The sequence below is a fragment of the Sitophilus oryzae genome, unplaced genomic scaffold (genome assembly GCF_002938485.1).
Source record: "Sitophilus oryzae breed Bouriz unplaced genomic scaffold, Soryzae_2.0 scaffold_177_pilon_pilon, whole genome shotgun sequence".
Taxonomy (NCBI): Eukaryota; Metazoa; Arthropoda; class Insecta; order Coleoptera; family Curculionidae; genus Sitophilus; species Sitophilus oryzae.
This window is the reverse complement of record NW_022146479.1, coordinates 9,442,823-9,469,324: the sequence shown is the minus strand read 5'-3', so window position 1 is coordinate 9,469,324 and position 26,502 is coordinate 9,442,823. Positions and strand designations below refer to the sequence as shown.

General features: G+C 31.2%; 3 protein-coding genes across 5 annotated transcripts in view; 2 read left to right on the top strand and 1 right to left on the bottom strand.

Annotated features, from left to right (window-relative positions):
• The window catches only part of LOC115882566 (rho GTPase-activating protein 7), a 65,829-nt gene extending 48,437 nt beyond the window's left edge, over positions 1-17,392 (bottom strand). For both annotated transcript variants that reach the window (XM_030900741.1, XM_030900743.1), the window contains exon 1: positions 17,029-17,392. The gene's annotated coding sequence lies outside the window, so the exon portion shown is untranslated. The remainder of the gene's footprint in view (positions 1-17,028) is intronic.
• A 1,064-nt stretch (positions 17,393-18,456) lies between these two features.
• Positions 18,457-22,785, top strand: LOC115882209 (catenin alpha). Of its 2 annotated transcripts, XM_030900113.1 has the most exons (9): positions 18,457-18,546; positions 18,605-18,709; positions 18,822-19,118; positions 19,174-19,613; positions 19,671-19,817; positions 19,875-20,042; positions 20,456-21,124; positions 21,188-22,048; positions 22,110-22,515. In XM_030900113.1, exons 3-9 carry the CDS (start codon positions 18,830-18,832, stop codon positions 22,266-22,268), a joined length of 2,733 nt encoding a protein of 910 aa, XP_030755973.1. In that variant the 5' UTR covers positions 18,457-18,546; positions 18,605-18,709; positions 18,822-18,829; the 3' UTR covers positions 22,269-22,515. The 2 variants fall into 2 exon arrangements, with proteins under 2 accessions (XP_030755973.1, XP_030755974.1); XM_030900114.1 differs by having other exon boundaries at positions 18,482-18,709; positions 22,110-22,785.
• An 802-nt stretch (positions 22,786-23,587) lies between these two features.
• LOC115882276 (toll-like receptor 2 type-1) lies at positions 23,588-26,468 on the top strand. The gene is made up of 5 exons (XM_030900235.1): positions 23,588-24,078; positions 24,246-24,434; positions 24,728-25,115; positions 25,167-25,346; positions 25,770-26,468. Exons 2-5 carry the CDS (start codon positions 24,264-24,266, stop codon positions 26,018-26,020), a joined length of 990 nt encoding a protein of 329 aa, XP_030756095.1. The 5' UTR covers positions 23,588-24,078; positions 24,246-24,263; the 3' UTR covers positions 26,021-26,468.
• The last annotated feature ends 34 nt before the right edge of the window (positions 26,469-26,502 follow it).

Below are 26,502 nucleotides of genomic sequence, written 5' to 3'. Positions count from 1 at the left end.
AAGGGTTCAAAAAAATGAATTTCGCGATGAGTGAAAGCTTTTAATCCTATAATGGCTTATATCTTCGAAATCTATAGAAAATTTTCTACAAATACAACATGTTTACTACTTTTTTTAGAGTTCTGAAAACATGTAAAAAATATCCAATAATGAGCAATTTTTGGACATTTTTCCATACGTGAAAGTCCAGTCGTGAAAAATAAATATAAATAAATATAAATATAATAAAAAACTAGAATGCGAGTGGGCATAATTTTAACCATTATCAAAATGCATTTCAAAACAAGGCAAGGGTTCAAAAAATTGAATTTCTCACAGAATCAAGAGAGCATTTAAGCCTATAAAGGCTTATATGTATTTAAAATCTACATAACATTTTCTACAAATGTTGATATTTTAAAAACTTTATCACCAGATTTACTATGTTTCTTAGAGCTCTCAAAACGTGTAAGTACTAAAACTTTTAGCCTAGTAGGTACCTATATAAATAATTTTCTTTATAATATAGTACATATAAAAAATAACTAGAATTTAGTGAACAGCATCTGAGTTATATACTCAGATGTTTCTTTCTTTAAGTATTAAATTTCAGTCTTTAAATCACATTAGACAATAATGTGTTGTTTGAGCGCCATTAAAATAAAGCTTAATAGCCCAAAGAGAGATAAAATATGAAGCCTGAAACTAGCTCGCTGGTAATATACCAGCAGAACGTTTTTCAATTTTACACCCATTTTTCATATAGATTAACAAGCCTCTCCAGTGTGTTAAGGCAGCAGAGCCTAAAATTCAAACAGCAGTCTCAATTTCAAAACTATTTCAGTGAATGGGATCGTTATAGGGGGTAAAAGGTTTGAAAGATAACATCGGAGACCCACGCCAAGAAAGAAAAAAGGTCGGCGCAGAGAAATATTTAAAAAATGTGCCCCTTTGAGTAAAAACAACCATACAGCACCATGTTTTCGGCACGTAACACGTTTATGGCTACACAGATATGTTTTTTTTTTCTTGTTTTGACTTACCTTCTTCTTTCGGTGGGCATTTTTAATATTTCACTACGTCGAATTTTAGTGACAGGTCGGGCATCTAAAATTCGGACAGATTAATGTACCTGTCCTGGAAACCCCGGTAAGAATAACAAAAGCAGATCATAAAAGATACCGAGGACTGACCACGATTGTCACAAAAAGACGACTTTAGAGAGGCTGAATGTTGAAGTGTGTCGGAGAAAGATAGGGATATAATAAGATGGATTAAAATGTAACCAGGCTAATAAAAGCCTTAATAAAAGTTATACTAACAATTATTTCTTATTAAATTAATAATACTTTTAATTTTGAAATCACACTCCAATACTTTACAACATCCTTCATACTTTGTTCATACAACTACTCTTCTACATTAATACTTCTACCCCCTCCACCAATCTCATGTGAAACCTTTCAAAATTTGTATTTTGAATTTAGATATGTTGGATTTATTTAAAAACATAATTTGCTTTATTTTTATTATTTAGACTAGTTAACACTAGTATTTGGGATTGTTGAGATTGTAATCTAAAATTACAGTGATACAATTAATAGGGAAGATTCATTATAAGTCAGTCCTCAGTCCATGGAGTTCATAGTGCACGATCTCAAGAGTGACTGTTGACTGTTGGCAATAACAAATTCATGTGATTTTCAGTAATATCACCTGCTCCTTCACCTTCACTCTTTCATTCACCGGTTTAGTTCTAAACTCTGTTGTTACTTACGCGCAGAAGTTCAGTAGCTCGCCTTGTGAGCATCCCTCTCCATTTTCCCAATACAAATTTGCTTTAGCTTTCATAACAACTCTACATAATATAAAACATATATTATTATATGCCTCAGAATATTTATGTTCAAATTTGTCTTGACTGCGCGTTTTATATGTGTGGTTTAAATAACTTTATGTTCGCTAAACAATGGTCATTATTTTTTAGTAGTTTCTTGTGTTAGTACAAAAATTCGAAATACTAAAACTGCAGAAATTGATGGTTATTTTATCTTACGTTAAAATCATATGTTGTGACATTCATTGTTCTTCGTAACGTATCCTTCACCTAAAACATCAGAAAGTGAACAGAAAATTATAGGTACCACAAATTGATGGAATATAATTTTACTTCTACTGCAATAATCTCTAGAGAATATATTTCTAGAAAAATTATTTTTTTCTATTCCTGCAATTGTTTAAAAAAATTCCCACATATCTATGTCAGTATCATAATTTTAGTGTCAACTGGTAACAACTTCCTTGTGCTGTTTTAATAAGCGCATATCATACAGCATTATTAGGATAAAGGAATAAAACAAATATTTGTATTGTACTCCAGAGATAGCGACGCTTTATTAGAATACGAACTGTCATAAAAAGTCATTTTAGAACATGTTTGACGTCATTTTTTATATTTTTTATATTCATTTCAACATTCATAATGAATAATTTAATTTTAAAACGCCCCCCTCCTCCGAAACCACTAAAGAATTCTTTGCTAACCGAATTTAAACGTTGTTTATTCTGAATAAGTAAAAAAAAATAAATAATTTATGAGCTTGATAACATTAATGTTAAACTATACGAACTTAACGTATTCCAATGTGGAAGTCTCGGTATACAGGGTTGCGTAAAAAGTTCGGTTCAACTTCAAATATTTGATTATGTTTACGACTTTTTATTTCTATTTTATTAGTTAACTAGGTAACTGGGAACTTAAATCCCATCCACTATAAGTAAATTGTGATAATTCTTATCAGTTCTCGGTATACATTGGCATTTTCTTTTACTAAACGGTTAATATCTGTAACAGAGATTTCATTGAGGATTAAAAATGAATGGAATATTATAAAAAAAATTGTTAATTTAAATTATACTTGTTTTTTTACATGTTGCAGTTCTGTGCTATTTAAGACTATTTACAGTTTGCAACATAATTGGCTTATTGAAATAAACGTATAGACAGATACTAATTTAAAAGACTTAATTTTGCTGAATATTGAATATTTTTTATGGCTTGACATCTGGTCTATGTATACAAAGTTTGACACACAAAATTCTGACTAAAACGTGTCCGTACCTAAGTGCCACGAATATAATAATAATCTTAAACAATTCTTAAATAAACCATAGCGCAGTGGTGACAACAGCAAAATATACCAGGTGTTCCGACTAGCAATTACCATGATTGCAAATGAATTAAACATTAGAATTGCGACATTCTAAAAGCTTGCTAGGGTTTGATTTTATAAATAAATTAAGAGACATTTAAGTTTTTCGTGTGGTTTAATTTCGAATTTTTAAAATTATTTCAATTAGGTATCCAAAATCATTAAAATTAAGTTAGAAAAAATAATCTTTACAAATATTTTTTATTATATTAGAAAGCGTATATTGTTTTGATATTTCTTTCAATATTAAGTGCCAAATAACATAAATAATTATTTTTACTGTTAATAATTTTGCAGCAATATTTGATATTTACTTGAGTACCTATAGAAGTGAAAAATATGTCCCTGGACTTTTAGTGGGGCAAATTATTAAAAGACTATTACATTTTACATGAAACTGTGTTTTATGTGTTCTACATTCGTAGATAATTTTGAGAAAGTGTATGTAGTTAATCACACAGCAGACTGACTAAATAAGGTATAGTGTTTGCTGGAACTTCTTCGGTTTTCTTAGAACCAGAAGCAAAAAAAACTGTCACAGAGCTGCTACATCGGTAGCTGTTCTATGTAAGCAATAGCAATCCGGTGACCTCACTCTGAACGTCCTTCATTCTATTTAATTCTAGTGATAAGTAATTGTGTAAACTGTGAAAGAATTTCTGTCTAAAACAGTTTAAACAGATGCTGCCACTATTTAACTTTCTCGAGACTCTTCAACAGTTATTTATAATAAAATATTAAAAATCAGAAACCAAAATTATGACCTAATACCTTCCTGATTTTCTAGCATCTACAAAACTTGTTTAGCGAGATTACGTAAGCACTTTATAATGAGGTCTCCACACGAATCTTTATTACGTTTTTCTGAATATTGTTCTGATTAAAATTTTGAATTAAATTTCCATAAAAAGTTTTTTTCGGTAGAGAAAGGTTCACAAGGAATATTTAAATTGGTTCTCCATGTTTTCTTCATTATCGTTATTCAAATAGTTATGGATTAATAAAATATAAGTTATAACCAGATAGTTCATTAGTTTATCGACTACATAATATGTAATTAAAATTATGAAAAAATGTATTTGGGAGTGTATCTTCTTTCCAAATATTTTCTCAATAAGAACCTTAGATTTCTTCATGACTTGAGCAGGAAACTAATCTAAACTAAGTTTTCATTATTTATACAAAATGTTTTAAGTGAGAGGCCTCAGATTTGCTTTCTGCAATTGATTGTGCAACTAAAATATGCAAATTACACCATTTTATATTTGTATTAATTATATTTCGTCGAAAATGTAAGTCAGGATATTGTGGGAGAGCCTTCTAAGAATAAATGCATGATTTAATAGCCATAAAATAAATAATTAAAAGATTACTAAGATATAGAATGGCATAAAATCATTAAGTACAGCAACACCATAAAAATATCGCAAACAAATTGATTCTGTGGCCTTACTAGCTATTACAAATACATAATCTAATCCAACATAATATGGAGTAGGTATGCTCTAGGCAGTGAAGTGCACAAGAATGTTTCGAGCTTATGACATAATATAACTATTAATTACTCAATTGCAATAACTATTATGATATACTTCTATTTCGATTTGTACTTACCAAAAAAAAATCGTCAGTTATACGACGTAGAAAAATTTGATATTTAAATATTTATTTATATAATAATGACTGGTAAACTTTTATGTATATTATTCATTAGTTTTTATTAAATTTAATAAGGCAGGAATTTCTCGTGACTAATTTTTTTAATGACGCAAACTTGCTAATAGTATGTCTTAATATTTGTCAAAACAATTCTAGCAATAACCAATCAATGCGCAATATTGCCATCAAACAAAACATTATCCACAGCTATTTTTACCACTAGAAATACTATTTTGAATAAAATATAAGTTTATTCTCATGTTCTCTACAATACTCTTTTTGTAATTTAAAACACGTATTTAGTTGTCTCTAAGACTGCAATGGTACAATCAAGAAAATAATTTTATATTCGTAAAGACTATATAAATTGGGGAATTCTGGGATAAATTCCCTACAGTTCTTCATCAAAATTCCCTAAAAGCAAAGGAGTCCAAGAAGACCCATTTCTTCAAAGATTTAAATTATAGAGAACCTCTTCAACAGATTAGATTGGAACAATAAAGATCTAAACTATCTACTATTTGCTGATGACTACACAGAGTGAAACAAAATTAAGGAGACGCAATTCCTTCAAAGCTGTTTACAGGAACTTTTGAGAATTTCTTTAAGAGATTAGATTGCAAAATTCCACAATTCTCCACTAGAATTCTCAACAAACAAAGGAGTCCATCAAGGAGACCCACTTTCTTCAGAGCTGTTTACAGAAACTTTGGAGAAGACCTTCAACAGATTAGATTGGAATGCAAAGATCTAAATATTGATGGCGTATACCTGAACTAAGAACTAAGATTAAGAACTAAGATTCGCTGATGACTACACAGAGTGAAAGAAAATTACTTTATAAAGTGGGAAATTCTGGGGAAAATTCCTCACAATCCTCTACTAGAATTCATCTCAATCAAAGGAGTCCAACAAGGAGATTCAGTCTCTTCAAAACTATTCACAATGAACTTTGGAGAAAAACTTTGGAGAACATCTTCAACAAATTAGAGTAGAACAACAAAGGTTTAATGATATAGATTAGGGATACCTGAATCATAGCAAATGGCATTAAATGGTGAAATCAAGCTGAAAGTGATAATGTTGATAAAGTATGTATTTCTGAACGTTATTATTACCGTTTTTTTTAAAAGGTCTACACTTCTTATTAATAATACATAATATCAAAGTTCCACTTTGAATAATTATCAGTGGAAACGCAGCAGAACAAACGAAAAACGCATTGATATTCAAGAGAGACAATAACCTCAAATATACAGTACTAAAACAAAAGAATGAACATTGCATGTGCCCCTTCAATTGGGAACACCTCCGCACCGACCCAACCTAAGCTCAGGTGAGAATATTTTCAATTAATTCAACAAAAACGGAGAAAAGCTACACTGGCTGAGACGACCTAACAACAATTGTTACAAACTCCTCGACTATAAAGGGAAGAATTTTTATTTCTGTACAGAGCGTTTGAATTAGTAAACATAATAAAGTTGCATTTAAATAAATAATTTATTATATTGTGAAAGAAAATTAACATTTTGTCGAGTACTTAAAGCACAAGTATGGTTTTGACCTACAGTATGTTAATGTGCGTTTATCTTTTGTTAGTTAATCGAGCCACAGTGGCAGTGTTGCATAATTGAATGAAAAAGTATGTTCATGGTACTAAATATATGATTTCATAATCAATTAAAAAATCAGATAGTGTATGGTCAGTAGGTAGCAAGTATTCTCTTTATACACATATGGTAAATTTTTTTATGGCCTTTTCCAGTTAAATGTCTTTTGACATTCTAAAAATTATATTGGAAATTTTGAAATTACTGTAAAATTAATTTTAAACGCAGCTTTTATAGAGATATTTCAGTATTAAAATTATGTTTGCTCCAATTCTTTAATCATATTAGCTCAAACTTAAAACATTATTCTGTGTGGAGTAAACATTTTACGCTATTTTTTAATAGATAAACAGTTCACTAACCCTGACAATTATGCCTCATTTTTTTCTAATCAAGCAATAATAAATGTCAATATGTTTAATTAAATGTGGGGAAGAACAGACGCTTAGATGGCACTGAATTATGTGTCTGTTCTAATTTATTTACTCTTGGCAATTGGAATTAAAATAGTTTTGAGTTAACAAACACTATATAATTTGCTTTGAACAGATTAATAGTTTACTAGCCCTAAAAAGACCATATCAAAAGAAAAAGCCACAAAGAAGAATTTATTTATCAACATATTTAGGGTCATACAATATTGTACCCAATTTATTTAATTCGTTTTAGCATTATTAAATGCTTAATTTTATTGGTAAAATTAAATATTGCATGTTATATACCGATACTTCCAAACAAACTTTGCATAATATATAATTAGCATGAGCTTATAAACGGGTCTGCCCAACTGTCAGGTAAGTTTTCGGCAGATGATAGAAAATACAATTAAGTTGCGAATTAAAATAACAGGCACAACTATCACTGAAATAGATCGTCGTACAGACAGATATAAAGCGCACGTACAAAAAAAATAAACACAAAAGAATTCACAATTCACATCCAAGAGTGCATCAATAACGACAAAAAATTAGCCAGTCAAAAGTACAACGATTAGCAGCTCTAAGTACAACTGGAGCAAGGAACAACACAGCGTAAGCTGAGCTATATAGAAGTAATTCTGGACATGCAATCAATCGACTGGCCCGTGAAGGATCTGGCTGCTAAGGGTGTCCCAAGGTTAAGGGAGTCCAATCTGTGGAATCAGACCAACTACGGTCACTCGAGGATATTGCTAATGGTAGGGAAAATCGTGGGGAACACGTCCACATCTGCTAAACCAGAAAACGGAAAATGCCAGGTTATGACTTATTTATAAAAAAGTTTATTAACGATTTTTAAACTCTCTTTTGGTCAAATCAAACTTAAAAAAACAAACGGTTTGTTTACATTTTTCTTGTACATGTTGTGTCAAAACAAATCATGTTGTAGCGGTTAGTTATATTTTACCCATGTCTATAATTCTCGCCTTTTATTGTGCTAGAACGCAGACAGATAAAAATATTGATACCTGCCTATATAGCTTGGATTTGTTTAAGCCCGTGCCAAAGATGAACCATATGGCCGGTACTATGACCTAGAGCATCTGCTTTCGAAGGCACGTGGTTCGATTTCCGCGGTTTTTGATTGTCGGGGTCACAAAACTCATTTTTACGCTATTACCAACCAACCCTTATTTGCAGATGTGCTATTGGCGCGTGTCGATTCAAAGGCGAACAGCTGTCTTATCGGGACGGATAATAAAAAAAACAGGGCCACAAACGGCTTAAGCGTTTATCTTCTATCGAAGAAATGCGCCAACGTAGAAAGTACTCTGCTTCGTGATAAAGATATTCCTCAGATAAAAGAAAGGAACAAATTAGAGATGCTTTTTTATCACGTCATTCTTCTGCGAGATGATTTGAGAAGCTATTAGTCAGCAAAAATTATCTAGCGTTCGATAAAGTGAACGTAACATAAAATATTAAGAAAAATACTCCCAAAAAATGGGAAAAATACATCACAAAAAGTATATGGAATCGCTACAACCCAGTGGCATAGATTCTCGGACAAATCATACATATAGACGAACCTTACGAAGGTACTCAAGATAAACAAAACACAGAATCATACTAGGTTGCTAATTGACATTTCTTTATTAAAAAATGTTGTACATCAGTTTCGGCTTTCAAAATTCAATTTTACAACACCGCAGTTGTTTATTTACAACTGAAGACTCCCTACATTTATGATTTAAAAAACGTGTTTATTTTTATCAAAAACCCTTACTTGGACGAGAGGTTATGAGAAGGAGGATCAGAACTTGAAAAAAAGGATTGTATTAAGTATATGGTCAAATCAATAAGCGAACGATTTGTTCACATTTTGCTTATGTAGGTTGGGCCAAAACAAATCAATGTATATGATTAGTCTATCTTTTATACTCTTATCTATTGTTTAATGTAGGTAAGAAGTAATAGTTAATAGTTAAACGAATTTTAGGATACAATTTATTAATGAAAATTATCAAGTCTTGGGTAATAATTATTTTGTCAGATAACAAAAACAATGACACTTACAGTTAGTTGAAATTAACCATATTTTCACCTATTAAGTGTAACACATTTTAAAGCGTGTAATAAAGAAATAGAACATAAAGATTTACATCTGGTTAAGAGATTAGCTAATCTCATGCATGAAAATGTAGCAACATCCATAAAATCTCGATGCTAACAATCGGCACCGCGTAAAAAAGAAAACTGTGCCTATTTAGTACTTCAAAAAAAGAAGAAAAAAGGAGAAGAAAGAAGAACAAGATGTTGTGAAAAGGCGGATTCTGAGAATTATTTTTGGTGACCTATGACTTTCATATTGACGCAGCCAACCATTTGCCTGTATGCCATGTACCATTTTTGGGCACATTTCCAAGCTGCAAGACCATAAGAAGAAAATGGACGTTTTTTATCGGCTGACGCTTAAATTACCTGAAAAGTTACCCGGTCTGTAGGAGAGAAATATTAAAATTCAACAAAAACTAATAATTTGTTCCTTTTACAGACAGCATATGTCTAATAAAAAAGGTTGATTTTGGGCAATAAGTACCCCCATTAGCTACTTGAAGAGATTAAAATCTCTTGTAACTTTTTTAGAATACTTTATTTCGTATTTTAAAGTTAAAATATGCCTAATATCAAAAAGAAATTGATTTATACAAACAAGATAGTAAAAGTAATTAGGTGACACGTTTGGAATAAGTTTGGATGGTAATAAAAACAAAAAAAAAATAAAAAAAGGCAACAGAAACTGGAATTGTGCTGATCGGGTGAGCAAAACGCGAGCCAACAGTCACTTGGGAATATTGCGGGCTTTAATGTTGCCTGTGAAGAGGGGGGGGGCAGAATAAAAAAGCCGAAGAATGCTGTCTCAAGGTGTGCACGACAATGCACTAGTGCACACATTAACCGCTATGAAGGTTGCGAAAAAATAGGCTCTAGAAGAATTAGACCGATTGCCATATATATCGGCTTAGCATTTCGCGATTTCAGATTTATTTGCGTTTTACAAGCATATAGGCCTCGTAATTATTAAAATATTTTATATTAATTTATACCCGATTTGGTTCGGTTTGGAATTACAATATAAAACTGATGGGAACTGGTTGGATTAGACGAAGTCATGTGCAGATTCTTCCATCAGATGAAGAAACGGCAGAATATAGTCTATATCAATGAGAAGCCTGATATAGAATGGTAATGATAAGGATTGGCAAAGAATTATATGCAAAGGTTCGATTAGACTCTTTTGAAAAGAATACGACAGGGTAGTGTAATTTCGAGATAATAAGAGGACCACCACAGATAACTAATCTAATATATATACCAAACCATACCAAAACACTTCAAGGAGGAAATCTTCGAAAAGCATTACCATATTTATGGAGCTATGTATTTTAAATGAAATTAACATTAAAGTTCGTCTAGTTCTTTAGAAAGATTAATTATTATTGTTTACAATACATTTTACACTAAAAAATACATTTTGTCTTTTTTAAGTCCTCTGAAAGAAGTATATGCTTTGTGATTACAGATTTGTTACTGTGAAAAGAAGGAGTTACTTGATATTGTATACAACAGAGTCATTTTATGATTGTGCCACCCGTATATCTACACAGCAAGCTTATTAAAAATGTTTTATAACTTCCCACTACTCAATTACAGAATATTCTTCGAAGTGTAGCCTTTCTCGCGATTACTAAATAATAAAACGATTGAATAATTGTTTCTTTTTTCTTCTCTCCATCATTCAATGATGGCCAGCTGTTCGTTCACAGATTTTTCTTTCCTTGTAATTAATCTGTAAGCGATGTAATTTTTTGGTGCACCGCTATGGACATTGAAAAATGAATTAACAGCTGTATAATTTTACATAACGGTTTAGTAACAAGCCGGCAACAATTCTTCACAGTGATTACATTAAATCTGTTACTTTATAGCAAAATATTTCAGTAGTGGGAGTGGTCCTAATATTTGTATTTCTTTTATAATCTTCCGTCATTACTTATGTTCTCTCGTGTCAAATTTAATGTATATGACATATAGATATGAAATTAAATATGTTTGTTTTATTCAATAGCATTCTTTTTTTTAATAAGAGGTCATAATATGGGTGAATAACCCTAATTTTGTTTAAATAGCAAATATTGGTAAAAAAACAATATTAAATATTACTAACGGTTTGATAGACACTTCTAATATATTTTTAAAGAGATTGCCTTAAATCGGATACTTGCTAAGCAAATATTTCAGTATTAAAAGTGGTCCTAATATTTTATTTCAATTATAATCATTCGTTGCAAAATATTTCAGTAGTACCGGTGGTCTTAATACTTCTATTTTTATTATAATTATTCGCGCAGAGATATTTTAGTAGTAGGAATACTCCTAATAATTCTATTTTAATTATAATCACATGTAGCTAAATATTTCAGTAGTAAAAGAGAGGTCCTAATATTTTTATTTTATTTATGATCAGAGTCGTAGCAAAATATTTCAGAAGTAACGGTGGTCCTAATATTTCTATTATTATTATAATTATTCATGGCAAGATATTTTAGTAGTAGTGGTGCTCCTAATAATTTTATTTTAATTATAATCACATGTAGTTAAATATTTCAGTAGTAAAAATGGCCCTAATATTTTTATTTTAATTATAAATAATCACTCGTGGCAAAATATTTCAGTACTAGCTGTGGTGCTAATATTTATATTTTTATTATAATTATTTGTGGAGACATTTTAGTAGTGGGTATACTCCTAATAATTATATTTTAATTATAATCACATATGGTTAAATATTACAGTAGTAAAAGTGATCCTAATATGTTTATTTTAATTACAATCAGTCGTGGTAAAATATTTTAGTAGGAGCGGTGGTCCTAATATTTCTATTTTTATTATAATTATTTATTATAATTATTCATTCCTAATAATTTTATTTTTTTTTAATTAATTTTTTTTGTGGTCCAAATATTTTTATTTTTATATATCACTTGTAGCCAAATATTTTAGTTGTAGGAATAGTTTACATAGTAATATTATTATTTTTGTTATAATTGTTTGAACTTGAACGCAAATATCGAACATGGAAGTTGAGATGGGTCTTTGGACCGCCATAGCTCCGGCCCTATAACAGCTAGAGACTTGAAATTTGGAACGTAGATGGGGCTCGTAGAGCCCCCATCTTTTTATGATATTGTGACGACGTTTCGACCAATATGAAACCCCATCATCACTGGCTAAAAAATCGTCCGATTTCAACGAAATTTGGCATGTCGATAGATTGGACCAAGGCCAACTTGACCCCGTATGACACGTGTCCCTGTGACAGTTGGTTTTGACGTAAGAGACGTCCAAAGTCAAAGTCGTCCGATCGCGACCAAATTTGGTAGATAGGCTCTATTGGCGATGGTGCACACGGCCCTACCGTGCAAAGTTGGACCCGACGTTTCGTTTAAACCTTCATCAGGGTAGGCTAAACTATTAGATATAGAGGAAAAATGGGGGTCGATTTCGGCACTATTGGGGACGGACTACAAGATGAAGTGGCCAAAGTTTCGATCCGACGTTTCTAAATGGGTGAAAACATCAGGGTTTTTCTTAATTTTGGGTCGATATGAACCAAACCCGGCTCGTGGATAGAGGTACTCGAAAGGAGTCCGGACATCCCTATATGGTTCCTTCAATTTAATATACAGGAGCAAAAAGGGCAAAAGAAAATTACCCCCGATTTTGCAAACCAACTTTTTTATTTACCATAGTTAAGGGCTCAAATTTGGCATGGGGCCATTTCTAGACCGCCCGTTCCGATTCCGCCCACCAAATTGACGTTTCGACCCATTCCTGAGGACGTTTACTCTTGGAATGACGGTTGGACCGTAATCATTCGTAACAAAATATTCATATAATCAACTTTTTATCAAATATTCACACTAAAGTCTCCTAATTAATTATAATTTTCCTTTAAATAAATTACAGGCTAATATTTATCTCTTCTTATGTAACGTTTGAAAAAAAAAATCTTTAGGATATTATTCGTCTGGCACCAGCAATTTTGCCATAGAATTTAATTCATTATATGAGATAAATTTAAAAAATAACCTCTTATCACTAAATAATTTATTCCCTAAGTCTACAGATATTCAAACTAGCAATATTTTTAAATGTACTTGCGGTAATTAACTATCGTGCGTATTTGTATGATTGGCGTTACTACTATAAAGTATTTAAATTGGTTCTCTCTGAGTATGTTTAATCTTGATCTTGAATGTTGTAAGAATGCAATCTAGGATATTGGCTGTGCCCAGGTGTTAATAAAATTAGCATCCGACGTTCTGAATTTATTTTACGATTAAAATTTCAAGAAAAAAATGTACAACCCTTACATTTATGAGTTTTATTTTTATATCGCGCAATGCTCAGGATATTGTGCATTGTTACTGATAATTTTTCATTCCCATGAAGGTTTGAACACGAAAAAATCGTAATTTGCGTTAATAAAACTTTTTAGCACGCATTAGCTACATCAACGTGAGAAAAAGTTTTCCGTCTTGCAATTTAAGTTGAATAAACATTCATTAGTGATACTCTTAAGACAAAATAGCATTCTACTATTTCATTGTTATAATTCCCCTTCTCTATATTCGTCATTAAAGAGGTTATTGACATATTTTAAATGTACCATCGAAGCTCGAACATATGTGGCTCTAGTCTAAGCGTCTAAGAAAATAAATGACATTATTAACAGCCTTATATACCCCCACATTGTTGTGGTATGCTATTCGAAACATTTATTAACATTTATTATCTACGATGAGAAAAGTCGAACGCGACAGAACTCAATCTCTGATGATGAGACACGTTTATTTAGGGACTAAGAGAAGCCCTTATAATTAGAACTACTTAGATATTTCCGAGTCATGAGTACGAGTATTGTACACGAGACAGCATGACAAGCAAAATACAAATTAAGCAAGAGCTAAACTAAGGAAATAAAAAAATAAACATAAAAAATACATATTATGTTACTAAAGTTCACTTAAAAATAACGTGTTTCCATAAAAATGTAATTAAGATAGTGAAGAAATGGTATTTTAATTTGAAAGAATTTTAATGAAATATTTTCAGAAAATTTTCTTTTCAGGTTTATTTCTCGTATTATATTACAGAGTTCGTGTAAAATAATAACTTTGAATGCGTAAATTATGTGAGATGAACAAAAAAATAAATAAATGTTGATTTTTGTGGCACTTTTTTGTAAATTAATGGACCATTAGAAATAGAAAAATGTTGAAATAAAAATATCATCTTCATGGATTAATCGATCTTTTTTACGTACATATTTATATACCGCATAGTAAAAAAATAATGGCGAAATAGTGGGATTATTAATGATAAATTTTCAATAAATGATTTACAGGGTGAGTCTTAAATAAGTGCAAATATTTTCAGGGCTGGTCTAAAGAAACATATTTTCTCTTTGCCACTTTTGAAATAACTAAAAAAAAACGAGTTATTTCCCTTCAAAAATTTAAGAAAAAAGTGATTTTTTGGTTAAATTTTACGAACTACTGTATCTTTTCTGGGTTTTCTCTCTGGTAAATTTAAGTTACTACCTATGTTGCCATATTTTGAAGATATTATGTTTTTTAGCTTAAAATTAAAAATTTTCAAAAATTTTCTTTAAAAAATTATTAATTTTCAATTTTTTTTCGCGAAAAAAACCTTATAGACGTGTTTCAGGGGTCGAAATATACTACCCCTGAAAATATTTGGACTTATTTAAGACTCACCCTGTATAGATGTTGATCCTACAGAAATTATCTTTTTTAAGGCTACTACAATTCATTTTTTGCACCTCCTTTAATAAACTATAACGTTTTTGGTCAAGTTTTATAGCCGTATTACAACCAAATGTCATAGTTATATGTATATTATATATATTTATTTTAAATGGGACACCATGTATATTACAAGTGTATTAAAAAGCACAGTTTTTTTCTCATAAAGATATATTACATTTCTCAAAAAGAGAGGGTATGTATTTCTGAAGTTTGCAAAAATTGTGCTTTCTAATCCAAGATGTATTTTAAAAATTATAGTTTATAGTTTATACCAATAACTGTGATATTTGAAAGCGTTTAAATTAAAAATAGAGAAGAATAAAAAACTTAAAAAGAAATGTTGCAAAGTACAATTCTTTGAGAAACCTCAAAACCAGCCTTGTAACAATATTTTTGGTTTTGAAAGGATCATTTTAGGCAGAATGACACCACTAAAATCACTTTTATTTGTGGTAGACCAAAAGAAAAAACGCTCTTTGGGGCCAAGTTTAAATTTAAACAATGATAAAACGCCACGGATAAGAGTCGTCTAATAAAGCAAGGCCCTGGAGGCTTTATCAAACATTCAAGCTATTTAAAACCAGAAATAAAATTTACTTTGTATACCTACGAGCCACGTTAATTGTGCCTCCATATTTTTCAAAATAAATAGTTTCGTTCACACTTATGTCATAGGATGTTACTTTTTATTGCACAAATTAAAGGACAAGCGTTATGTTTTCTTTAAAAATGACGTCAGTTGCATATACAAGCAATATTTTTGAGCTTGTAAATTTTATAAACCTTGGATTTTCAGCTACAAATTTGAATTTTAAATTTAATACTTTTCTTTACAGACTTTAAAAGCTATTTTATAAATAATATACATTTTATAATAATTTACATATATATTAATTAATATTAAATATATTACATTTACATTTTAAAATTAAGTGTAAAATTATTTGGTAGGTATGATTCATAACTTTTTATATTTATAACATTTTTCCAAACATTAGAGAAATGGTAACCTCTGATGTTTGAAAAAATGTTAAAATAATTAAAAAATAAGAATTCCACCTCGAAAGCTGAAATAGGATATAAATTGTCTAAAGATTTCTGCGTAAAAAAGGGCCTTCGCCAGGGCTGCTGTCCAATGCTTTTTAAAATGTATGTTAAAGATGCTTTGCTGAAGTGAAAACAAACATGTTCGGGGATGGGCATATCTTTAACAGACAGAACTGCAATTAGCCTACAGTTGACTTGAAAAAGAATAATAGAAGCAACCGAAATGGATGCACTTAGAGAAATGGATGCACTTAGAAGATCGGTCAGAGTATCCAGAACCGATAGAGTAAGAAATGAAAATATCCGGGATCAAATGGAGATTTAGGACACGATTATGACTGACTTGTCTGGTACCGCCATGCACAACGTATGAATGTCAAGATTACTCAAAAAAACAATGAACTGGATACATCACCGGAAAAAAAGAGGTCGCCCAAAAAGAACTTGGCACGAAGGAGTTCGTAAAGCCATGAGTATGAGAAATTTAGACGATGGCCAATGGGAGGACAGAAAATTAATGGAGTCTAGATATGGGACAACGTCAAATCGCGCGTTCTAACCGATCGAATATATTTATTAAAAATATAAAAACGTTATGAATATACCAAGTGATTTTACACGTAAATTTAAGGTTTTTCATAAATTAGAGTTAATCGAAATGTGCAATCAACGGCTCATAATTTTGTAACTTTTTTATAATTTTAAATCTCATTTCATTTTACTGTCCTCTATGCTTGAGATTAAAAATAAGTAACATAATAATACAAACGAAAATAAGTTTATGGAAAAAATATGATTAAAGCATATTTTTGTATTATTATTATTATTATTTTTTTTTTCATAATAAAATAGTTTAATTATGAACATCGTTAATTTCTCAGTAATCCCCATAGGTATATAAATTAGCACTTTTTGGCTCTTGAATATGTTTTTTTTGAGTTTATTTATATTTTTTTAATATATTTGAAGTCTCTTTCGCATTTTTTATATTTTGAACAATTTTTTTTATTAAATAAACAATGATCTAATATACCTATTCAAAAATCAACTACTTTTTTAAAAATATATTAAAGCTAATATTTTTTCTTAATTAAAAAGTACCAATATATACAAATTTTAAAAAACAAAAATTTTAAATCAAAATTCGCGCAAGTTTATTTATTTTTTTAAATTGTATTTAAAAAAATATATATTGTGGACTTACATAGAGAAAAAATATCTGGATGTAGTTTTTAAAAATCCGTTTCACAAATATAAGAAACACACTGTACACTAATGTTTATCGTCTATGTTTTATGCCGTATACGATCAAGTAGGCGATTTATGTCGTAATGAATGATTTCCACGGTACCACGCAACTGAACACACCGACTATCACACACTTAGTGGTGGACTGTTGGGAATTTAGATGCAGGAGGTAGTAGGTAGTACGGATAGGTTTGACAGTACTTCGTTGTGGTCATCTATGTTTGTCCCCCATTTTTTAATTTGTTGTTTTTCGTTACAGTGCGCGACAGATACAAATAAACTTTATCTTCCACTGCACTCTCCTTAAAACACTGTATAAATCTTATAAATATCCTTTTTTTTTAATTTGTTACAATATATTATCATATAGAAATAAGTGTTTTCATATCTAGTACTTGTTAAATATTAATTATCTAGTATGTACTTAAACAATATATACAGGAATTTTTAAAGCCCTGTTTACAAACTTTTGATATAGTATAATATATTTCTTATAAATTTATTAAAATACATTACAGGTACTAGACATTTACATTTTTTTAATACTTTATTTTTGAAATTCATTACAGATATTATAAACTAATAATACGACATCAAACAGTAAATACAAGGCTTAAGCAATTTTCTTTTTCTGAAAAAACATTACAGATACTATGAATTAAAAATTATGTATGTTCGTATCTCATAGATGTTGAATTATTTTCTAAATCGGTATTGATATCGATTTTAAAACTTCCATTTGTTCATCATAATATAGAGAATGTTAGGTACCTACTCAAATTTAAATATGTAGATCACAGATGTACATGATGAAGCTTGTGATGAAAACAAGTTTTTGTATTTTTTTATTTGACTATTCTCTTTTTATTCAGGATAGTGATTCAAATCAAATCAAATCAAACAACAAAAGTGATGGCAAAATTCTTTGTAATGTGCTAAAGAAACCTTATTATTTTAAACATGAAACAGTTTAATCTAGATTTTTTGTGTTTCAAATGTCCTTATTTTTTCAAATACACGGTATACTTATATTTATTTTCTGAAAAATCCAAGATATCTGCCTAGTTTATTAGGATTAATCTAATTTGTATGTTCTTCTAAATATGTAACTGCATAGAATAATTACACCTACAAACATACATTATTTTAAAATAAAGGTGTTATTTCATATCAATTAGAGAACTAAAATATAATTATTATAGCGCCAGCCCTGCCTAACACATTTTTAAAAAAGTCCCTTTTTTAAACTACGTATGTCGCCATCTACTGTGATTTCATAAAACTTTTTTTCAGTAAAAAAGCGGTCTTTTTTTTACAGGACTTTGTCTTGACTACGATCAACGCAGTCAACTACGAATTTCAGAGCTGTCAATGTGGAAAATTCGTGACTCGTAGAATGGAAAGTTGTAGCATATTCGTAGTCACATAACACGCCACAAAACAAATTGATTACTTTTATAAAACACAGTGCAAAGTAAATGATATGATAATAGCGTAATACTATCATATTTTTTTATTTTATTTTTCCTTAGATTTAATTCAAAATATATTAAATCCTAGTGTACAGTTTTCAGTTTGCTGACAGTAAAGTGCCAAAGGTGTGAAGGTGAAGTGCAATAAAATTTATATTCTTAAAGGTAGGAGGGGTTTGTTTTTAAGTAGATTTCACTCAAATCTTATGAGTCACTACTGAGATAATCGTTGTATGATTCGTGTTCACACCCTTGTATTAGTAACAACTGTTTTTAGAGCTTAAAATGACAACAACTGATCACTTTGGGCTGAAATGGGACCCGAAGAATTTAGAGATAAGGACAATGTCTGTCGAGAAGACTTTGGAGCCTTTGGTGCTTCAAGTTACAACACTAGTCAATACAAACGGCCCATCAAAGAAGAAGAAAGGCAAGTCCAAACGTGCGAATGCATTGGTAAGCACAGTGGAAAAAGCCACTGAAAACTTCATCGAAAAAGGAGAGCAGATTGCTTATGAAAATCCTGATATTACTGAGGAAATGCTTGCAGCTGTTGATGAAGTAAGAAAGACAGGTATGCCCACCAATTAATTTTTTGTTCAAAAATTTAGTTTTTATTGAAATGGCAGGTACACAAATGAGTAGAGATGCTAGGGAGTTTTCAGAAGATCCCTGTTCTTCATTGAAGCGCAGCAATATGGTTCGGGCAGCCAGAAATTTATTGTCAGCTGTTACACGGCTACTTATTTTGGCAGACATGGTTGATGTCCATTTACTACTAAAATCCCTTCATATAGTAGAAAATGATTTGGAGAAACTGAAAAATGCATCAAGCAATGGAGAACTGCTGGATAATATAGAAACATTCAGGCAGAATGCAAATGAATTAATGAACCAGGCTGCTAAGAGGCAGCAGGAACTAAAAGACCCTCAGCTTAGGGATGATTTAGCTGCAGCAAGAGCTGTTTTAAAGAAACATTCTACTATGTTGTTAACAGCTTCAAAAGTGTATGTACGTCATCCAGAGCTTGCAGCAGCTAAAGCAAATAGAGACTATGTTCTCAAACAGGTATGTTTTATTATATTGTTTTTATTAATTACTATGCCAATTAAAAATATTGCGCAGGTTTGTGAAGCTGTGAACACTATTAGTGATGTTGCTCAAGGTAGAACACCTCCAGTAGCAGGCCCGTATGATGGTCCAGGTGAACTTGCTGCTGCCTTAGATGATTTTGATGAAAATATAGTAATAGAGCCTTTGGCATATAATGAGGTAAGAATGATGCTTGTGTTTATTATTAATCAATGTTTGAAACACTGATGTTTGTAGGTTCACACTAGGCCATCATTAGAGGAACGTTTAGAAAGCATTATAAGTGGTGCAGCACTCATGGCAGATTCAAGCTGCACTCGCGATGATAGACGAGAACGCATTGTTGCTGAATGTAACGCTGTCCGTCAAGCACTGCAAGATCTTTTGTCGGAATATATGTCAAATGTAAGTTATGAATCACTGTGTTTTTAAGTATCAAAACTTTTATTTTTTATTATGATTTTCTCTCCATAAGTAAAGTTTTATATAAAAAATAGAGATTGAAAGAATTTGTTTTACCTCTGTAGCAGTTGGAGGTACTGCGTGGAGTCACTGGCCGGGTAAATATTATTTCTAGCTGTTTTGATGTTAATTGTTAGGACCTCATCTTTCCTAGACCATATACAGCGCGCCAAAATGATCATGAATTTTACATCCATCTTGCCTGAGTGTTAAATGTTATCCTATATATTTGGCAATTCATTCTGTTACTTCTCTTCAACTTACTACAATATTCTTTCCTTTTACTTGTTCTTTCTCTTCATGTCTTGCAAATGTTTTCGATGAAATTTCATTCTCACTTCCATTTTTTTTTGTAGATGGGTAACAAAGATAAATCTGAGAGCCTAGCAAATGCTATAAATAATATGAAAGGGAAGACAAAAGATTTGAGGAGACAGCTAAGGAAAGCTGTTGTGGACCACATATCTGATAGCTTCATGGAGACTAGCATTCCTCTACTGATTCTCATCAAGGCAGCTGAAAACGGAGATGAGAAACAAGTAGAGGAGAATGCCTACGTTTTTACTGAACATTCAAATAAGCTCGTTGAGGTCGCAAATTTAGTTTGCAGTATGTCCAGCCTTGAGGATGGAGTTAAAATGGTGCGCTATGCGGCCGCCCAAATTGATTCACTTTGCCCTGAAGTAATTAATGCAGCTAGAATTCTAGCAGCCAGATCCAGGAGCAAAGTTGCTCAAGAAAACATGGATGCCTTCAAATATAATTGGGAGAATCAAGTCAGAATTTTAACAGAGGCCATCGATGATATAACAACAGTAGATGACTTTTTGGCTGTCTCTGAAAATCACATTTTGGAAGATGTGAACAAGTGTGTCCTAGCTCTTCAGGAGAATGAAGCAGACACATTGGAACGTACCGCAGCGGCAATCAGAGGCCGTACTGGGCGTATTGCTGTTGTGGTCGCGGCGGAAATGGATAATTATGAGCCTTGTATTTACACGAAACGAGTTTTGGAGGCAGTGAAGGTAATATTATGACCTTTTCCTATTTTTTCAGAGTGAAAATTCATACCTCCAATTTTATTTTAGGTGCTGAATGATCAGGTGATGCCTAAATTCACACAGAGGGTCCAGGTGGCAGTTCAAACAATTTTGAGTGGCCAGCAAGGACAACCTGCGAAAGAACTGGATGAAAACGAATTTATTGACGCTTCCCGTCTGGTCTACGATGGTGTGCGTGAAATTCGTCGTGCCGTACTTATGAATCGGGCCGACGAAGACTTAGACCCTGAAGATGTGGAGCTTGATGAAAATTACACATTAGAAACCAAGAGCAAATCAAGTGCCCATACAGGAGAACATAACGTGGATGAATATCCGGAGATAAGCGGTATAACGACAGCTCGCGAAGCCATGGGCAAGATGCCTGAGGAAGATAAACAGAAGATCCTCCAACAGGTGGAATATTTCAGGAGCGAGAAGCTCAAGTTTGACAGGGAAGTGGCCAAGTGGGATGACACGGGCAACGACATCATCGTTCTGGCGAAACACATGTGCGTCATCATGATGGAGATGACCGACTTCACCAGAGGTCGCGGCCCGTTAAAAACCACAATGGATGTCATCAACGCGGCGAAAAAGATATCCGAAGCCGGCACAAAGCTGGATAAACTCACCCGGCAAATCGCAGACCAGTGTCCAGAAAGCTCAACGAAGAAAGATTTGTTGGCGTATTTGCAACGTATAGCGCTTTACTGTCATCAAATGAACATCACCTCCAAGGTGAAAGCTGATGTGCAAAATATCAGTGGTGAGCTAATTGTTTCAGGCTTAGATAGTGCCACATCATTAATTCAAGCTGCTAAAAATCTGATGAACGCTGTCGTTTTGACAGTTAAAGCGTCGTATGTTGCCTCAACAAAATACCCAAGACAACAAGGAACCGTTGCCGTAAGTTTAACACTCTTTCTTAACAAATTAATATGAATTAATTTATTTAATTAATTTCTAGTCTCCAATTGTTGTATGGAAGATGAAGGCTCCCGAGAAGAAGCCTTTAGTGAGGCCTGAGAAGCCTGAGGAAGTTCGTGCCAAAGTCAGGAAAGGGTCACAGAAAAAGGTTCAGAACCCGATCCACGCATTATCGGAATTCCAAACAGAATCTGTTTAAAAAGGGTGTTCTCGGTAACCTACTTTTTTTCTGTGGTATTTTATATTTATATTTTTATTTATATATGAAAATCATCAATCAATCCCTTTATTGTTTTAGTTGCTTTAAAGTAATGGTGTCAATTTTTAATCTAAATAGATTGTATTGGTATTATACATATCAACAGTCTATGTCCCTCTCAGAGCCTTCTTTAGTATTACTGATCATATATTAATATTTAGAAATTAATATCGAAATATATATTTATTGAACAAAATATTTAAGTTCATATTATGTCAAACATACCCCTCTTACTATGTTTAGGTATTTAGCTCAAGACTGTCAGTCCAAAGCAAATTTACTGGCTGTTTTGGACTTCTTCGGTTTTTTAATATTCCTTGCATTTATTAATTATAAGGTAGTGTCATTTCTATCTTCTTTTTTAGTTCCATAAGTGTGTAGTATAGAGCTTGATCATTGAAAGAATTATTTTATACTATTGGATCATTTACATAAAATAAAGACAAAAACATGGAAATATTGTGTTTCTTTAAAAAAGAATTAATAAAATTTGAAATACCTATAATAAGGCCCTGTCTACACGTGTAAGACAGTTTTACCGGTCAAGTAAGACTGATGAAAAATTAGCGTACGAAATTGAAGTTTCACCTGCGTTTTTATCAATTATAGCATTGTATTTAGTGAAGTTGAGAAAATTCATAGAAGTTTACTATGAAGTTGTATGTTCTAGTACACCGAACCGTTTTTTATCTACCCACACGGTTTTACTTGCCTACCTTACCTTTTGATTGAACAGGTAACGGTATGTGTATCCAATGCTTTAAAGCTAGTCTGTGTACTGTTGATTAAACTATTTAATTGATAGTGCGTCTGATAAAAAATATATTTACTATTTTCTATCGCAAAGTTAGCAAGTATTATATTTCAAAAATGGGGCGTAATTTACTCTCAATTTCAAAATATTTTAAAATCAATATAAAAGCTTTTCTAATTTAGGCAACCAGAAATACACTAGACTTCATCGGCGGGAAATAAAATCCTTCAATTTTATTTGTCGGAATTAATACAACTTTAAAAACATTTTGTTACATTTTTATAGAAAATAAATATTTTTATAAAAATGAATTATTGATAGCAGGCGTAAAAATAATTTCTGTATTTTTTCAATAATACTAGGGCATTTAAATTAAGTGAACGATTCCAGTTAAATTTCTTTAATTGAAGATGGGTCAAAGGCTACGGTTTTATGAATCTGAATCATCCTTAATTAAGAGCTCTAGCAAAGGCACAAACATTATTATCACTGAACAACAGAAACCATTTTTCCAATCCCTTACTAATTAGAATAGTAATCTTAAAATTCTATAAAATGTGTAATTTGTGATAAACAACGATAAGGCTTGAATACTTAATCTTCAGAACCACTACAATAGAGGCGATGTGTAATTCAAGATCATTAAGAACGCTTTTATTTGATTAAGCGCAAGTTTTGTTTTTTTATTTGTGGGAGTAGTTAATTTAAAATTGTCCGTGCAGAAGTTAAACGATGTTGGTCGATGTCCAATCGTTATCAATAAGTGCCCAAATATTTCTTGTTGCTTCTCTTCCTTGTAATTAAATTTCTACGGTGGTTTTAGTAAGCTTGCAGGACTGCGATCGGTTAAATGAGTAGTGTAATTTAGCTAGTTAAATTTTTATTAGTGGTTTAAAGCAGTGCGCTGCTTGTGCTGTTCAAAAACCGATTTTTTCTAAAGGATTACGATGTGATATGTGATTTTCCGAATATAAATCATCGTCAAATTTAAAAATGGTAAGTAAGCAAAGCTTTTCACCAGAACAGGTCTTGATTAGATTTATTTTTGTATCTTGAGATAATATAGATAAAGGAAAAAACATAAGCAGTATTTCGCAAAATATGATTTTGTTCTAAAACCTAATTAAAGCGATTAAATTTTAATCCTATTAATTTATTTTTAGTTCTGAGGGACGAAGACAATGTTGCTAAATTTTCAGGCAATTATTTTAATTCTACTGTTTGTTCCAAGAAGTTATTCGAATTGCAAGGATCAAAAATGTAAAACTACTAGAATTCACGGACTTAAAAGTTCGGATTGTTTTAATATGAATTGGAAAGAATTTCCTAAATGTCTTTCATCAGATGTCGAAGTAAGTACCTTTTAAGTTCATTAAAAAAGCATTAGGCGGTGACCCTTAGTAACTAATGATTTTATCAGTCGATTTACTTTACGTAAATCTACATTTATTTTACTAAAAACGTTTCGTAGCCACAACAACACATGTCGTAAAATTATATAATTAAACGGTAGGTCCTAGATAACAAAAGGGTCGCTAATAGACCCATTGTATGCAGTTGATCTATTAAATACACAATTGGGATGTTACATAAGAGATTTTATTGAATCCCCACCTTATTACCTTACTTACTTATTTTATTATAGGTTGTCGATTTATCCTTTAACAGAATAAGAAAGATCAGCAGATCGGATTTCCAGAAACACCCACACATAAAATACTTGTACTTAGCTGATAATCTTATTACAAATATTGAAGAAAATACATTTGAAGACCTGGATAAATTAGAGACTCTTGATTTGTCACTGAACGCTTTGGGGAAACTGCCTCCCACAATCTTCAAACTGCCATCCTTAAAAACATTATACTTAAGTCAAAATACAAATCTGAATCTATCAGAATCTATCCAAGATGCCAGCCCTATTTCTAGTCCCATAACTAAGCTGGACGTTAGTCTGATTACCAGCGAAAATGAGCCAAAGGATTTTCCAGACTTTGGGGAAATGATTTATTTGGCAAAGCTTAATATTACTGGTACTTATAACAGATTATTAATTAATCACAATAATTATGTTTTTTTTGTAGGTAACCAGTTTAACTACATTGTTCCAAAACACTTTGCAGGACTTTGTAATCTGCAAATTTTGGACCACGAAAATGTAACAGCATTTTTCAAATCTTCTTGTGATTGCTGGGTTTTAAACAACTGGTTAGAAGAAAGGAATGTCAAATTTTCAAAGTTTATTTGTTCTGTTTCAGAGAAAGGTATTTATTTATTCATTTTAAAAGTAAATAATAATGTCAGATAATTTTTCTTTGATGCTTATTAACCAAAAAAAAATTAATTGTTTTTAAAAGAAAAATTTGAATTAGTAAACTTTTTATTATTTATCTTGCTGTTCTTTTGTGTATCATACTTCTTAGATAAGAGTTCAGTAGGGTCGTGAAGCGTATATTTCCTTTGAAAATATGAATTTATTTATGCTTTACTATAAAATATAGTATTCAAGATAAGGTATAAAATAGAAATTCAAAATACATATATCAATAAGTTTTTAAATATTTCTTTAAACTAAAATAACGTCTCTAGCAGTGGCGTATCAAGAGGTTAAAAAGATTAATAAATTCAAAAATAAATATTTTTATTTTTGTTTAAACTCTGATGTTTATGCTTATTGTGTGTTTCAGACTGTTCAAGCCATCAACTAAGTGAGGAAGATTCAAAAATCTATGAAACTTGCCTGAAAAAACTCCATCATGTTCAGCAGTCTAAATTTCTTTGTAAAATCGGTATTGGTGTAGGGATCACTATTGGAATCATTTGTATAATAGCTCTTATAGTAATTTGGAGATGGAGAAAAAATAAGATACAAAGGAAACATGAACAAGTAAAAACTGTGTCATATGATCCAGTTGAAAATAAACTTCTAAATAAATGAAAAAAACTATATGTTATATTATAACAAGTTATGTGATATTTAGTTTGTAGGTTTTGCTAAGATGTTGACTTGTGTTATTAGTTATAAAAACATGGATTGTTCTATCAAGAAGCCCTAAAGACAATTTGAAATAATGATATTAAGTATATGAAGCAGTATTTGCATGCAATTATAACTTAATGTCTTTAGAAAAATAGGTTTTGATGTGTGCTCTCTCTGTAGACCAAGTCAGTTTGTTTGAAATTGTATGAATGCGATTATTTAACCCATTAACATCGACTTAACAAGGGTACAAACTATGAACAAACACAGCCATATTTTACTTTAATGTTATAGTTTGTAGATTATTGTATGCTACTAGTTATTAATAAGTATTATTAAGCTCGAACACATCTGCACATGTCCTGGAATTATTTATTTTTTAATTAAAAATATTACTTCTAAATAAGATTTTTTTTTAACTGAAAACTGTAAATCTTTAC